Source organism: Rhinolophus sinicus, chromosome 10 (genome assembly GCF_057876585.1).
Source record: "Rhinolophus sinicus isolate RSI-liver-muscle chromosome 10, RSI-T2T, whole genome shotgun sequence".
Taxonomy (NCBI): domain Eukaryota; kingdom Metazoa; phylum Chordata; class Mammalia; order Chiroptera; family Rhinolophidae; genus Rhinolophus; species Rhinolophus sinicus.
The window spans coordinates 1,445,530-1,460,725 of record NC_142510.1 but is presented as its reverse complement, the minus strand read 5'-3'; the positions used below and the strand labels follow the sequence as shown (position 1 = coordinate 1,460,725).

Below are 15,196 nucleotides of genomic sequence, written 5' to 3'. Positions count from 1 at the left end.
CCGTGGCTGTGTCAGTCCCCAGGCTGCCAAGCCTCGAGGCCGCCTCAGCTGCCGGCAGCCCCTGGGCATGGCTCGCTGGCCCCCGAGGCCGGCGGATAGTAGGGCAGGAAGAGGCTCTCGGAGGCGCAGCTGCCCATGGCGCGGTGCGTGTGCAGGAGCAGCCGCGGGAAGCGCTCGGTGAAGTACTGCACGAAGCTGTCGGGGACGCGGCCCAGCGCCTGCCGGACCTCAGCAGGCAGCTCCCTGAAGTGGTGCTTCTGCGGGGTAGAGCAGAGGCCCCGGCTCAGCGGGACAGCCTCCCTGGGGGCCAGGCCCCGCCCCCAGCCCCAGAACGCACCTTGTTCCTCACAGCGCGGAGCAGGTCTCGCACCGACGTCCCCTTATAGGACCGGAACCGCCTCAGATCTGTGGGCAGGGCGGGCGCTGCAACAGATGTCCCCTCGGGTCCCCGCGGCCCCCAGGCCCCACCCGTGTCCAGCCTCTACCTGTCTGCAGCGGCACTGAGATGTGGTCGCGCCAGTTGCCCCGAACCACCGCGGAGCCCCCCGCCTCCAGCGCCGTCACCAGGGGCCCCTGCTCAGGCTCCTTCTCCAGCCAGTCGCTGACGTCCTAGGACCCCAAACGCTCCTGAGCCCACGCCCAGGTTCAGAGGCCACAGGGCCAGGAGCCCCCAGCTCCATGTTATCCCACCAGGTCTTCACCAAGCCAGGAGGTAGGTACTGTTGTCCCCCTTTACAGATGAGCAAACTGAGGTTCAGGTACCAAGTCCCTGGCCCAAGGTCGCACAAGTTGGAATGGGCTGTCTGGGCACAGGTGTAGCATGAGTGACAACTAGGGCTGAAAGGACGGGTCATAGTGTCCCATAAGGGGCAGCTGGGGCTGGGAAAGGGGAGTGGATGAGTGCCACATGGTGGCCTTGAGCTGTCGGCGCTGCCTGGCACAGGTTGCCAAGTCCCTTCTCCCGCCCGTCTGGCTTGTCCCTCACCTGGAAGAAATGGAGCTGCTTGGCCCTGCTCCAGAAGAAGGGGTGGGCCAGCACATGCTGAGCAGAGGGGCGCGCTGGGGGCCTCGGGCACAGCATGGCCTCCACCAGGCTCCGTGCCAGCACCTGGTCTGTAGGGGAAGGGGTGGCTTCAGGCCCGCCCAGCTCACGCCCTGCTCCCTCCCTCCTCTCCTGGGCCAGCTCCCCCTGACCATGGGCTTCCTCCTCCAGGTGAGCAAGGCAGGGCGTCCCTGCGAGGATGTTTGCCTGCCGGTAAAGACTCTCTCCGAAGGGGTGGCTGCCACCAGAAAGCACGTAGTAGAACACGCAGCCTGCAGAGAAGATGTCCACGGCGCTGGTCTGGGGCCAGAGAGAAGAGCATGAGGAGGGAGTCAGCTTCCGGAAGTCTGCCAGACTAAGTTCTCCCGGGGCAGGGGGTTGGGTTCAGAGTGAAACTCAGGACACCTCCAAGAGGCCTCTCCTAGAAGCTCTCCCCTCTGCACTGCGGAAAGGGGCCCGTGGTTTTCTCCAGAATCTTTGGCCCCATGGAGCTAGTCCCGCTTCCAAGCACCGTCCCTCCCAGTCCAGCAGGGCACAGCTCTGCATGGATCTGGCCAGACGTGGCCGATAGGTGGCCGTGAGGACTGGGGCCTGGCACGGCCCTATCCACAGGCAGCAGCTGGCACTTAGCTCTGCCTGGTTGCCTCCAGGGCCCTCTCTTGGGATGGCAGAGCTTTCATTTCCCAAGAGAATCTAGAAATCCAGATTTATAGGTGCAATGTCCCTAAAGTTGAAATATTGGCCACTGATTAAAAAGCCAAAACCCGTACAGGCTCCTCCAGAGCCTTCGGTCCCTGGGCCTCCAGGCTGCCATCTCTAGCTTCCTCTAGACTTTAGGGGTGCAGGTGGCTTCGCCTAGTGACTGTTCTTTCGTATTGCTCTCATCTGTGCCATGACTTCATCTTCCACCCACACTGACAACTCAGAAAGCGAGAATGCTGGGGCCCCAAACTCGGGGTCCCTGGGGTCAGACACAGCTCTGTGCCTCAGCGATGCTGGCTCATCTGATGCTCCCCACACCCTGTACCCAGAGGTTCTCCATTTGGCAAACCCATTAGAACCCCCTGGGGCCCTTGCCCAGATACTCAGTTGAATCACGGGCTGTGGGGCCTAAGCAGCTGACTTTTTAAAGTTTCCCCGTGATTCTGCAGCACCGTGATGAGTGAAAACCAGTTTAGGTCCAGGTTTCTCTCTCAGTACTAGAGGCATTTTGGGCCTGATCATTCTTCGTTTTGGGGCCGTTCCTGTGCATTGCAGGATGGGTAGCAGCCTCCCTGGCTTCTACCCACCAAAAGCCAGAAGCAACCCCCAGCCGGCCAAGTGTGACAACAAAAATATCTCCAGACATTGGCCAGTGTCCCCTGGGTGGAGCAGTCGTGTCTGGTTGAGGGCCACTGCTCTAGCAAGAAGAGATGAGGTATTCCATTTTACAGATGAGGAAACAGGCTTGGAGGAGTGACACAAGCTCACACAGCAGGTGACACGGAGCCTGGGCCCGGGTGTGAGGACTTACGGGGCTGCCTGGGGGCGGCAGCTGCAGGAGCTCGGGCGCCATCCAGCCCTCCGTGCCCGGGACGCCCGAGCGCAGGCTGAAGCTGCAGCGGCCGGCTGGCAGCTTCTTACAGAGGCCGAAGTCAGAGAGGACCACCCTGCCTCGGCCCTGGCTGTCGGGCCCCACGATGAGAACATTGGCCGGCTTCACGTCCCGATGCACTGTGAGAGCAGAGGGCAGCTGAGAGCGAGCGCAGGCGGAGAGGGCAGGGCCAGGGGCCAGAGACCGTGAGACCGGGAAGTGGGCAGGTACCTATGTGTAAGGAGTGCAGATGGGCCAGGCCTGACGTGAACTGCTGCAGTGCCGTCGTGGGCTCCAGGCCCCAGCGGTCCAGCTCTGGGCTTTCCACGTACTGAGGAGCAGCGAGAGCCAAAGCATCACCCTGCAGTTGGGAACTCCGGCCACCCCACCCCTTCCCCTGCACCTCCCAGCACGGCCTCACCTCCTGCAAGGAGGCCTGGCAGAGCTCCAGGGCAATGTAGTGGAACTGGGGTTCCCGCTCGGTACAGAAGTAGCGCAGCACGTTGGGGTGCCTGTCTGACTCTTGCAGCAGCTCAACCTCCCTTCGGACCAGGCTGTAGCATTCTCGGAGGAGCCGCTTGACAGCCACTGCCCGCCCCTCAAACTGTCCCCTGGGAGGTGGGCAGTGAGGTTCAGAGAGGGCAGATAAAGGGGAAGTTAGGAACCGGTGAACGAGGCAGCAGGCTGCACCCACCTCGGTGGGCTCACCAAGGGACAGTGGCCGAAAGGGCTGTGAGAGCCACGTCTCCAGCTGGCTCCTGGCTGCCACTCACCGGAAAACGAAAGTGCCAGCTGCCCCACGACCCAGCACGTCCTTAGGGTTGAAGGAAATCTTCCCCACCACGGTAAGCTGCTCAGCTAGGGGGAGAGGAGGGCAAGTTTCTGGAGCCACCCCCAGCCAGTCCAGACCCGCCCTGCTGCCCCCACCTTTCTCCAGACTAACACACTCCATGCCCAGGTCCTAAAGTGCTGATATCTTGGATTATTTTCTTCTGGTGGGTAAAGAAGTAGAGGTATTTTACATAACAGGATGCCCTGGCTGAGCCAGGGCTGAGGTTCAGTATCCTTTCTCTTCCAGGGGTTGTTGGTATCTACTGACATAAGGGAATGGAGTCACCTGGGGAAGGAATTCCACCCCATCAGTAATGGAGGTCTAATGGGCCGGGATGGTGAAGGGCAATGAAGACGAAAGCGAGGAAGAACTGCAGGGCCGTTTGGCGAGGGCCACCTGGGAAAAGGTGGCGTCTGGGTGTCTGGGGTAAGAAAGCCAGACTCAGACAAGTGAGAGGAATTGCGACACTCAGGGCCCAGGCGACCCTGCAGTGGGGGCTTTCTAACAGCGGACCCCTGAGGAAGGGGGGCACGAAGGTGACCACGGAGCAGCTCTGGAGCGTCACTGAGTCACCTGCGGGGCAGACATCAGCCTGTGTGACGGTGACAGCAGCGTGGCTCCAAGGCCTGAGGCTGTGTTTTGAGCAGTGGTCAGGAGGTGCCAGCAGCAGTTCATGCAAAGGGCAGAAGGCCAGCCTGGCCCAGAGCCAGAGCAGCCGAAGCAGCCCAGACTGACCAAGGAAGGGAAGTGGGAGGAAGGCCCCCAGGGTCATCCCACAGGTACCAGAGGAGGCTCCAAGGGCTTGTTTATAGGAGTAAATTGAGACAAGAAGAGAGAGATGTTTACAAAATAAAAAGCCCTGGAGAGTGGGAAAGATACCAAATGGTATCGAGGTAATTTACTATTATTGTTACCAAATATGATGTTATATTAGTGCACGTATGAATGTCACCTCAGTATGATTTAATGACGATGGTGACCTCTCACGCCCAGGTGATGTAACGAGGTGGGTGTTGTTATTCCCATGTGACAGAAGAGAGTACTGAAGCTCAGAGGAGCTAAGCAAGTCATCAAAGTTAACGCCTAGCGGAATTAGAGCTACACCCCGTTCTCTGCATCCACAGTCCTTGAAAATAACGACCATAAAAACGGATGGCAGAAATTTCTAGAGTGCTCAACTACATAGCAGGTACTATTCAAAATACTCTTATTATTTAGGCTTAGCGACCCCACTACAGTGGTTTTTAACAAACGGACTTTGAAGCTAAACCAGCCCCTCTCTTTTCCCTGTCCCTGACTCTGCCCTTGCCTGGTCCCTAAAGCTCACCTTCAGGGTCTTCAAAGGGCTGGGCTTGCTCTGAGGGGCTTTGCAGGCTCTTCTGGTCCTGGGGCGTGGCCCCCGAGGGCTGGCACACAGCGTCCTGGGAGATGGGAGGAGGGCCTGCAGGGGCCGGGGCAGCCTCCTGCTGCGGCTTTTCCACGGGACGCTGCTCCTGCTGCTGAGACACGAGAGCCTAAGCAGGGTGGGCCCTGGCCAGGTCCTGCCCCATGCTGGGACAGCAGCAGGACCAGGGAGCTGCTGAGAGGAAGCAGGGGACAGAATCGGAGCTGGGTGGAAGACAGAGTGGCTGAGGTCTTGGACAGGAGGGGCAGAGTTCCCCGGAGGGTACCCTAAGCAGGACCTGAGGTTGGGGTGATGGGCTTACCTGCCTCATCAAGAAGAGAATCCACCCTCCCAGGAGGACAGCAGTGAGGCTGGCTGCCAGCAGGTCTTGGGACCCCAGCCCTGGATACAAGTCTGGGGTTTTCTCTTGCAGTTCCTGGTCCCAAGGTTCCTCCCCGCCCAGGTTCAGGAGCTGGAGGCAAAGAGGCTTTCAGTCTTAGCACCCCCCTCCCACTGTGGAACCCCTAACCCTTCTTCATCACCCAGTACAGGGCTGGGCTTAGCTGAAGGGACAGTGAGTGGGGGTCTGTTTGGTGGGGACCTGGCGCTCTCCGTGGTGCTGAAACGTGGTGTCGGGGAGATTGGTCTTCAAACCTAGCTGATAACCAGCATCTACCTCCTGGGGTGTCACTAAAAATCACAGATAGTCTTCGGGCATCACCAAAAAAGGTAGATATCCACATCCAGAGATTCTGAATTAAATGGGGCTGGAGTGGGTGGGCATCCCCATGATTCTAATGAGCAACCATTTTGAGAATTCTTGCTCCAGAACATGGCAGTTCCGTCTAACCTTGAACCACTAGTGATTCTTTCCAATCCTCTCCTGGGAGAGCATGCTTTTGTAGTTTTCCTTTTTCCTGTTCTCACTTGATAAACATTTGGAACTCTTACACTGAAGAAGAGTAAAGAAAACTGTGACCCATGTGTCACAATTTAGATAACCAATATCTTTTTGACACTTCTAACGTGTTTCTGGCAATAACAACAACAAAAAAATGTTTTTCTTTTGGGAAACTGTAATGTCTATTGGCCCATCCCCAAATGTTATTCTTAGAAGCCTGAGGAAAAGGTCCAGTGGCTGCCCACCCACCTGCCAAGTCTCCTCCCAAGCCCTCTGCCCTTGTAGCACTGACCTCTAGGAAAAGAGCTGGGGTCTGCGTGCTCCCTGAGGGTCTGGTCTCAGCAGTCTCACTCCCTGGGAGGGGATGGACCCGCAGCATGGTGGTATGCAGGACTGGGGGCGGCTCATGGTGTCCTATGAGACAGGGACAAAGTCACTGGGCTGAAGGTGGCCTCAGCCTTCCAGCTCAGAAACCAGGGTCCTGGGTCCTTCATCTGCATCTGTTCCAAATTTGAGCTAGAGCATCTCACCAATGAGCAGCCACTGGCCAGGGAGGGCCACACTGCCTGAGGGGTATCTGACAGCTGTGCTAGGTGAGCCCTCTCGCTCTCCTGAGACTTGGAGTGTCACCTCGTCTGTGGTGGGGCCATCTGTGGAAGCCAGGGTCAGTCCACGAGGCTAAGGCAGAAGGTGGAGAGACGTGAGTGAGGAAGGCCCCTCTTCTGCCCCACCCCTTCTTTCCAGCCCCTCAAAGACCCCTTCTCACCACTAGGGCCACCCCCGTGTGAACCAGTGCTTTGGAAACATAGAAGCCAGCTTCATCCTTCCCTACGTACAGTGTCATCCTAATGGGGGAGAGGAGAAAGGGAGATGGATGAGTGATGGTGGTGGGCAGTTTCAGTTACCACTGGACCAGTGCTGTTGTATTGTCCCCTCATATTGACTCTGGGCTTGGCCATGTGACTCGCTTTGGACAATGAGAACAGCAAATGTGATACAGGCAGAGGTTTGACAAGTTGTTGTGCAGTGGGCTTATCCTCTTGTATTGTTCTTTGGACCCCAAGGCCACCAGGGGAGAAAGCCCAGGCTAGCCTACTGGGGCACGAAAGACCTTATCTGATGCCCTCTCGGCCAAATAGCCCACTGCCTTGGAGATAAGTGAGTGTGGTCATCCTCCGTCATCCAGGTTCAGCCAAGCTGCCAGCGGACAGCACACATGAGGCAAGACCGTCTAGACCAGAAAAACACCTACTTGAATCACAGAATCTTGAAAAATAATAAGTGTTTGTTGTTGTGAAGCTCTTAAGTTTTAGGGGTGGTTTGTTACACAGCAAAAGCTAACTGATACAAACTCTGTAGTCATTGTTTCTAAATCTATGCCTAGCCCGGACAGCTTTCAAGAGCTCGGTTTGCTAAATCTGAACTCATCCCCTCATTCCTTTCCTCCGCCTCCCCGTCCACCTCCCCATCATCATCACCATTATCATCTCCCTCATTTAATGCTCCCTACCTCTGAAAATGGCAACACCCAGGTACTTCTAGAAACCTGAGCATGACTCCTGACTGCTTGCTGACAATCACCAAACTAATCACCAATTCTTAGCGTTTTCCTCTGAATACCGCTTACCTTCCTTTCATTTCCTTCACTAGTGTTTCTATCCTAGTCCAAAGTGTGTTCCTCTCTTGCCTGAACTAGTGCAATATTCCTCCCCTCCCACAGATAGCAGCAGGCCCACTCAAAGATACTCTTCACACTGCAGCCAGTTACCTTTCTGCAATGAAAATAGTCATCCAATCACTTCTTTGCTTAAAACCCTCCGATAACCCCTTCTTACCCTTAGGAAAAAATGTCCAAACCCTTTCAACGATGCTACAACATCCCTGTCTAACTTAGCCTCAGGCCGTATTTCCTACTTAATTTCTTTCTGTTCCCTTGTTGCCATTCTCTCTCTCCCCCTACCCCTCTCCTTACCCTTCTCTCCCCCCTCCCGCCATCTCCTAGTCATCTTTTAAGTTTCAATTTAGATGCCCCTTCCTCCAGGAAGCTTTCCATGACTGCCTCCTGCCACCAGTTTCAATTTGGGTACCCTTCCTATACATTCCCATGCCAAACCTACTCTCGTATCTCCTTCTGTATCATACCATAATTGCCTCTTTACCTGCCTGTGTCCTCTACTAGACCCAGGTTTCCGTAGGTGGGAACACTGGCTGTATTACTGTACTACCAGTGCCTAACGTGACTGGTACATAGTACGTGCTCAATATTTGTGGAACAAACTGAATGAATGGATAGTCCCTGATTTTCGCAGTCTATCTGTGGGTTCCCCACGATGGGAACTTCCAGGTTTTCAGTGTTGTAAGTAAGGGTGGTAGTTAGTCTTGTACAACCAGTAAGGCACAGCACCTACCAAGCAGAACGGGGGCCAGCTGTAGCACTGGACTGGAGCCCGGGAGGGCCCCTGCTAGGCCCCATTTCACCGTGTCAGTTGCTGAATGGTGGGGCTCTCTAGAGGGTCCCTGGGGTGGTGCAGGGCACTGGTTATTTACCAACCAGTTTTCCTATTTGAGCCCTAGCTCAGCGGTACTTGTCAGGTTCAGACATCACACCTGCCCATTGGACTTGGGCTACAATACTCCTGGGGGGGCCCCCCCAGCCCCCAGGCATCGGCACCTACAGCAGTTGGATGTCCAAGACGGAGAAGTGGGTAGCTGTGCCGTGGGGGCCCGAGGCCGGCAGTCGGATGTGACCCCAGCGAAGGGCGAGGAAGTGCAGGGTGTCCCAAGCCAGCGTGAGGTGGGGGAGCTGGCGCAGGCTGTCCTGGTGCCAGGTGTAAATGCCCATCACGGGCACGCCCAGGTCCTGTGTCCACAGCACCGCCCCACTTGCCGGGTCCACAGTTAGCAGCAGGCCCATCCCACAGGACGCCAGGTGGCTCATGTCTGCCAAGAAAACATGGCGGGGAGGGGCAATCGGGCACCTCCGAGCACCTTGGGGCGGGAGAGCTGCTCTGAGGGTGAGGCATCAGAGGGTCCCTCGGGTGTGTGGGGGCCAGGTGAGGTCACCCGGAGGGTTAGCAGGACATGGGAAGATCAGCGTGAGTTCATGGGGTCACTTTGATCAGTCAGGGTCAACTGTCATCGAGGCCGTGTAAGATGTAGGGGTGGGTCAAGGTCATCCAGGGGTGACTCGGGTGTGAATCAGGCCAGGTCCCGTTGGAGAGAGCACAGAGGATGTGGGGTAGTCACTCTGCTCTGACTGATGGCCACCCAGGATGGGGCGATCGGGGTGGTCTGGAGGCCTGAGGGTCACTGGGGAGTCAGTGCAAAATGGGTCTGTCAGGGGTTAGAGGGTGTCACTCGACGTGTCAGGGTTAGCTGTGTGGGTTCTCACGTGGGACAATGGAGTCAGGGTACCAGGTGTGGCTTAGGGGCACCTGTGAGGCCATTCAGGCAGCCATAATATCAAGGGGGTGTCAGGGTTACCTGGGGGAGGTCACTTGTCATTTGTCAGGAGTCATTCAACATTGGGGGTCAGCTAGAACATAGAGGACTGTTCAGGGTGTGTGTGGGTTGCTCGGGGTCACCCAGGATGTGGGGAGCCACCCAGGGTGACCGGGCTCCTTTGGAGTCTGGGGGACTGAGGGTGGTAGGGCAGCTCTGCGTATAGGAGGGTCAGGCTGGGTGTTGAAGGCTCATGTAGGGTTGTCCGTCAGCGTGTGTCATTCAGTCTGTGGGGTCCCTGAGCCAGGTCAGAACGTGCTAGGGCTTGGTCGTAGGTGCCACTCAGGGTTCTCTGAGTGGGGGACGTTGCTCCATGGGGGGCAAGAGAAAGGAGGCACTCACATTTCCCAGGTGAGCCGTCCATGGGAGGTGCTGAGTAGCGGCGGTAAGAGGTGTTCCAGCGCAGGGCAGAGGACCGGGGGTCATGCATGGTGACTGTGTACTCTGGGGATGCCCAGAAACAAGGTTACCAGGCACACGCCCAGGACGATCCTCTCGTCCCCCCTCAGGGGACATCACCGTGTGGGGGTGGGGGCTTCCCAAGTACCCAGCCTGGGGGTGGCGTCTGTGAGCATCACAAGGGCAGATCTGGGTCTGTCTTGGTTATGCTGTATCCCCAGCTCCTTGTTCAGTGCTAAGTGAAATGTTGACTGACTGACTGACTGGCCTGATTCAACTTGCATAGCAATTACCAGCCCTGGCAGAGCAAAACGGGGGGGGCTGCCCAGATCATGGGGAGCAGCTGGGGCCTGACTCACGTGTTCGGCCAATGTAGAGGCGGGGGGTAGAGGGACTGTCTGTCGTCAGTGTCATCTGTGTCTCCCCTGACTCAGGGTCTACCACAAACCAGACGTCCTGCTTCCGGCCTGTGGAGGTGGAATGTGTGCCGGCCCTCAGGATGGCCTGGGAGAGGGTTTGCAGTCTCCGTCCTGTGCCCAGCTGGCCCATTGCGACCTCATCCGGGCCCTGCTGGCTGGACCTGGACCCCCAGGCTGGCAAGATGCTTACCCGTGTAGAAGACGCCATCTGAGCTGCGACATGGGGAGGCGTGAACCAGCTCAGGGATGGTGAACGGCAGTTTCTGAGGAGAGGGAAAGGTTTGAGGAAGGAGTAAGAGGTGAGACACGTCCGACCTATTCATTAGGTACAGTTACGTGGTTTCCATTCTCCAGAGTCTAAGTAGCTTGGCTGCCCCTTAGAGACGCTGAGGACACGGTGGGTGATTGTGGCTCGGGTCTGAGCAGGAAAACACTCAAGGACACCAGTGGGACACGGGACAAAATGAATACGGGCTGTGGATTAGACAGTGTTAGTGCATCAATGTGAAATTTCCTGATTTCGACCACTTATACTCAGGCCGTGTAGGAGAAGGTCCGTGTTCTTAGAAATCCACAGGGTGCTTTCGGGTAAAGGCTCTACCGTCTGCAACTCAGTCTCAAATCATTCAGACAACAATTGTATGTACACATACGTATTATCTTTAATTTTCTATCAGTATCTATGTATCATCTGTCTATCTGTCTGTCTGTCATCTCTCTCTCTCTTTCTCTCTCTCTCTCTCTCTCTCTCTCTCTCTCTCTCTCTCTCTCACACACACACACACACACACACACACACACGCCCAGTGGCCTCTGTCTGAAGCCCGCCAACCCCCACCAACTTTCCCTCCAGCTGAGCGGGAGCTCATCACAGCTGCCCCAGCAAACCCAGTGACGTCCACCCCGCCTAACCTGTCATAACTGTCACCACAAAGTTGTGAGTTCAATAAATTGTTTGGGTTTGAAGGCATTGAATTTGGGGCAATTTGTTACTTAGCAAAAGCTAACGGATACATAGCTTTCCCTTCAAACCCTCAGAGTCCTGGAAAAGCTCCTCGACCCCCTCCGAGGGGTCAGCCTGCCCTTCAGACACAGCCAGACACACCACCCCCCCTTTCAACAGGGCCCTCCAGGCAACCTTCCCGTGATGCCCTCAGAGCCCTGACGTGTCCTCTGCAGGACACTCCCATTCTGACCATATTGTCCTCGCCACCCCCTCGTGCTCTGCCCAACAGAAGCCCCCGCCCTCTCCCCTCACCCCCAAACACTGCAGGAAACACACCATCAATCCCTGTTGTTTCTGGGCCCCCAAAAGGTACAGGCTGCCATCAGCTGGGTCTGAAAGAAACGCCGTTCTGTGGAGCAGAGAGGAAGGGGAGGTTGGGTGCATAGCCCCTGCTTCCACGAGGGCCCCCTTTCCCTCAAACTTCCCAGCTAGTGGGAGCCACCTTGCAGGGGCACCACAGAGGTCCAGGCCCCGCCCTCCTCCCGTCCTTCAAACATGCACCGCTCACCCCCATCCACACACTCCCTCCAGACACGAGGGTTCCCCCACCTCCCAGCGGGCCCCTGCAGTTTCACTTACTCGGTGACGTACTTTGGCCCTTGGATGATGGGATCTGCAGGGACAGGAACCACGAGTCACCCCACCCCACGCCCCACTGACAGGCACAGCGCCTATTCCCTGGGTGCTCGTGTGCCCGGGACACATGTGGAGTGTCATCCGCCTGAGAACTCTGAGAGTGAGGGCCGACACGTTACTCTGGGCTTCATTTTACAGGTGAGGACACTGAGGCTCAGAGAAGTGGAGTGACTTTTCCAAGGCCACACAGCTGCTAAGTGGTGAAGCTGCCTGCAGACGCTGGCGTGTGGGATTCTACATCCCACGTTCTTATCCTCTGCGCCCCGGGGACACCACTCCAACTCGGGTTCCAAGGAGGGAGGAGTGACCGCCCCTCGCTCACCGTCCCTCAGCGTCCACTTCAAGTCCCCTGTCTGCTTGCTCAGTGCGTGGAGGCTTCCGTCCAGGGTGGACACGAGCAGAAGGCTGTCTGGCCTCAGGTTCTGGACCTGCAGTGGCAAAGCAGTCACCTCCACCCCTTGTCTCTGCCCCAGGCAGGGCTGGCTGTGACTGCCTGTCCTTCCAGGGACAAAGAAGGAAGGAAGGGTGACTGGGGAAGCTGTTGACTCCCCCCACTGAGCTCTGACCCTAGAGAGGGGCTTCAGGGGGAGCCAAGGCCCCCACTGTATCCAAAGTTCCCCTAAGTCCTTTTGGTCTCCCTGAGGAGACTGGAGGCCTGTACAGAAAAAGGCCACTGCCACTTCCAGCCTCCCTAGGACACCCGTGCTGTTAGTCTCACTTTTGTGCAGGTGCCGGGCGTCAAGGCCATCAGCCTACAGCCACAGGTAGCAAATTACGGCCACTTGAACCACCACCTCTGACACTCTGGCACCGGCCTCTTCGGAGAAACCCTTCTGCCTGCCCCCCACCAGCCCAGCCACTCTGGGGGCCCTGAACCCCCTTTGGGGTGGCCCAGGGAGGGAGGGCTGGTGGTGCCCTCCACCTGGCCCCTGCGGGGCTAACTCATGTGCAAACCCCTCCCTGAGCAAACAGGGTGAGGCTGAGCTCCAGGCAGGAACCCTCACATCCGGGTGGCCCAGCCGCACCCCTGCAACGGCCAGGGCTGCTGCAGGACCCTCTGATTCAGGGCTGAGCCACTGGTCTGGGAGGAGAATCCGGGCGGGTGTCCCAGCCCCCCCTCCCCACCTCTTTTGTTACCTGCAGCAGAGCGCCAGGAGGGGAACTGCTGACTGGTGGCACACAGCTGAGTTTTGTCTGACCACAACCGTGTTTAAAAATTTGTTTTAATTAACAGCCAATTAAAACATTGGAAAGATTTCACTTAAAAAAATCTGTATTTCTAATTTTTCTCATTTCTCGTTTTCCTCCTTTTTCTGGAAACAACAGGTGTCACCACACTGGGCTCATATTCCTCCTTGGCATCCACGGGGTGGACCCAGAGCTGGAAGTTGGGCACCAGGAGCCTAGCTCTGCTGTCGTTAGCAGTTCTGGCCGCCCCCCTCCGCAACTGGAGAGCTCAGTGGGGAGGACTGTCCCCCGCGCAGGGGTCCCAGCTGGGCTTGCCTTCTGGCTGCATTTCTGTAAGTATGGACACGCCCACTCCTGGCGGGTGGGCCCACATCTTCCACGTATCCCAGCGGTTCTGAACCTGGGGTCCAGTCATGGGTAACAGGGGGTGGGGGGGCTGCTGGGATTTGTCTGTAAAACTGGGCTGGTGGGCGCATTTCTCAGAGGACCCTGACGTTGACCATATTTTCCAAGGCAGCTGGGATTCCAGAAGTTGTAGGGGTCCCCCCCCCCCGCAGTAAAGCCAGGCCCCCCCGCCTCCAGCCGTTCTCACCACCCGCACCCGCAGCTGCAGGAGGGGCGGGGTGTTGGGTCACCTGCGCGTTTCCACGCTGGCACGTCTGTCTGGCTAGGTGTTCGTGGGGGCGGCTGGCAACTCCCCAAAGCTGGGAACTTTTCACTCGCCAGAGGCTGACGGGGGACCACCTCTGCCTGAGGGAGGGCCAGGCGCCCCCTGCTGCCCCGCAGCCCCCAGCCCCCTGCGCCCCTCCGACCTAACCTTGCAGGCTGCGCGTCCGCCCCTTATCTCACCTGCGGCGCAAGCGTCCCCAGTAGCGCCACCAGCTGGAGCCAGAGCTGGAGCGGAAACCACAGGCCGGACCCCCGGGCCGCGCTCGCCATAGCGGAGGACAGCCGCGCGGCTGGCCAGGTCCCTTGGTACCTCCAGGGGACAGCACGGCCCGTCCAGCGCGGAGGAGACTCCGCCCCGGGCTGGGCCGGTTGGGTGTCTAGAGGGTGGGGTGCCCCTCCTTCCCCCGCCCTTCCCGCTCACCCGCATCCCCTAGTTACACCGCGAGGAGAGCTCTGGGCCTGCGTGGGAGACGGGCTTTACCACGGAGGCCACTATGGAGCGGTCACCACCTGCCCGGGACACTCAGTCTCACAGTGTTACCCGCCTACAAAACGGAGGCTCAACTGGCAGGCAGCTCCACGTGTGCTCTGCTCTACGTGAGTGGCCGCTGCTGAGATGATGAAATACAGACGGACTCAGGCATTCACTCAGTGAATGCTTGTTATTACCGTTTCCCCCCCCACCCAAAACAAGACCTAGCCGGACCATCAGCTGTAATGCGTCTTTTGGAGCAAAAATTAATATAAGACCCGGTCTTATATTGTAATATAATATCATATTATATTATACCTGATATTATATTATATTAGACCTCAGCTAGTGGGGGGGAGGGGAGGTCCTGGCTCTCAGAGCAGCCGTGTCCACCTCAATGGGTGGCCTCTGTTTCCTTGCTTTGCCTCTCATCCCAACAGAATCCCATTCTGGAAAGATGCCGCCAAACTCCTTTGTTCCTATTCCAGGGTCTGTAGGCCCGTCCACCCATCCGTCACTTCACATGGCCAGCATGGCAGTTCCCTCCATTCTCCAGTTGCCTTCCAGACGGATGCTGCAAGGCCTCCATTCCTGACCCAAGTGAGGCCCTAGTACCTGGTAAGCCTCAAAGTCCTGCATCTCCCATCTCTAGCTAGAAGCGTCTACAGCCACACGCACTCTCACCCCCTTTCCCCTGGTTTCGGGGGCTGCAGTGGCCCTTCTCGCCGTCTCTTCAGACGCGGCCCCTTCGGCTTCCTCTGGGATACTAGTAATTTATACATGCATGAATCTCCCCCTGACAGCCCTTCTCCTATTTCCTGCCTCCCAGGAGGGATGAGGAAGCAGAAAGAGCAAACGCAGTTTCTGTGGGCTGTTGAGTTTTCGAATAACTCAGGGCATCAGCCCCATCTTTGAGAGAATGAATAGAGTAGAACGGACTCCGCAGCTCAGACAGGATGGAGGGTAAGGAGAGACGATGGGTGAGAAGACGTGGCAGGGCCCTGAGAAAGGGGGACCCATGCTGCAGCCCCCTCACCCAAGGACAGGACCCCACACAGCTTTGTGGGGTCCAAGGGCAGAGGGGACTGTCTCAGTTCCTGGGTGGAGCCTGGGGAAATCGTCCGACCTGGAGACGCAGCATGTTCAGTCTGGCAGAGGGGTGAGGAGGTGAGTG

General features: G+C 57.4%; 1 protein-coding gene across 1 annotated transcript; it reads right to left on the bottom strand.

Annotated features, from left to right (window-relative positions):
• Positions 1 to 30: 30 nt before the first annotated feature.
• On the bottom strand, positions 31 to 13,820 carry ERN2 (endoplasmic reticulum to nucleus signaling 2). Its single transcript, XM_088801156.1, has 22 exons — positions 13,731 to 13,820; positions 12,016 to 12,121; positions 11,637 to 11,670; positions 11,334 to 11,406; positions 10,242 to 10,314; positions 9,992 to 10,099; positions 9,576 to 9,677; positions 8,408 to 8,672; positions 6,499 to 6,577; positions 6,263 to 6,410; positions 6,025 to 6,146; positions 5,154 to 5,303; positions 4,775 to 4,946; positions 3,389 to 3,473; positions 3,037 to 3,226; positions 2,847 to 2,946; positions 2,556 to 2,755; positions 1,195 to 1,342; positions 986 to 1,113; positions 486 to 609; positions 338 to 405; positions 31 to 257 (listed from the first exon to the last, which is right to left on the bottom strand). Exons 1-22 carry the CDS (start codon positions 13,818 to 13,820, stop codon positions 45 to 47), a joined length of 2,778 nt encoding a protein of 925 aa, XP_088657282.1. The 3' UTR covers positions 31 to 44.
• Positions 13,821 to 15,196: the final 1,376 nt, after the last annotated feature.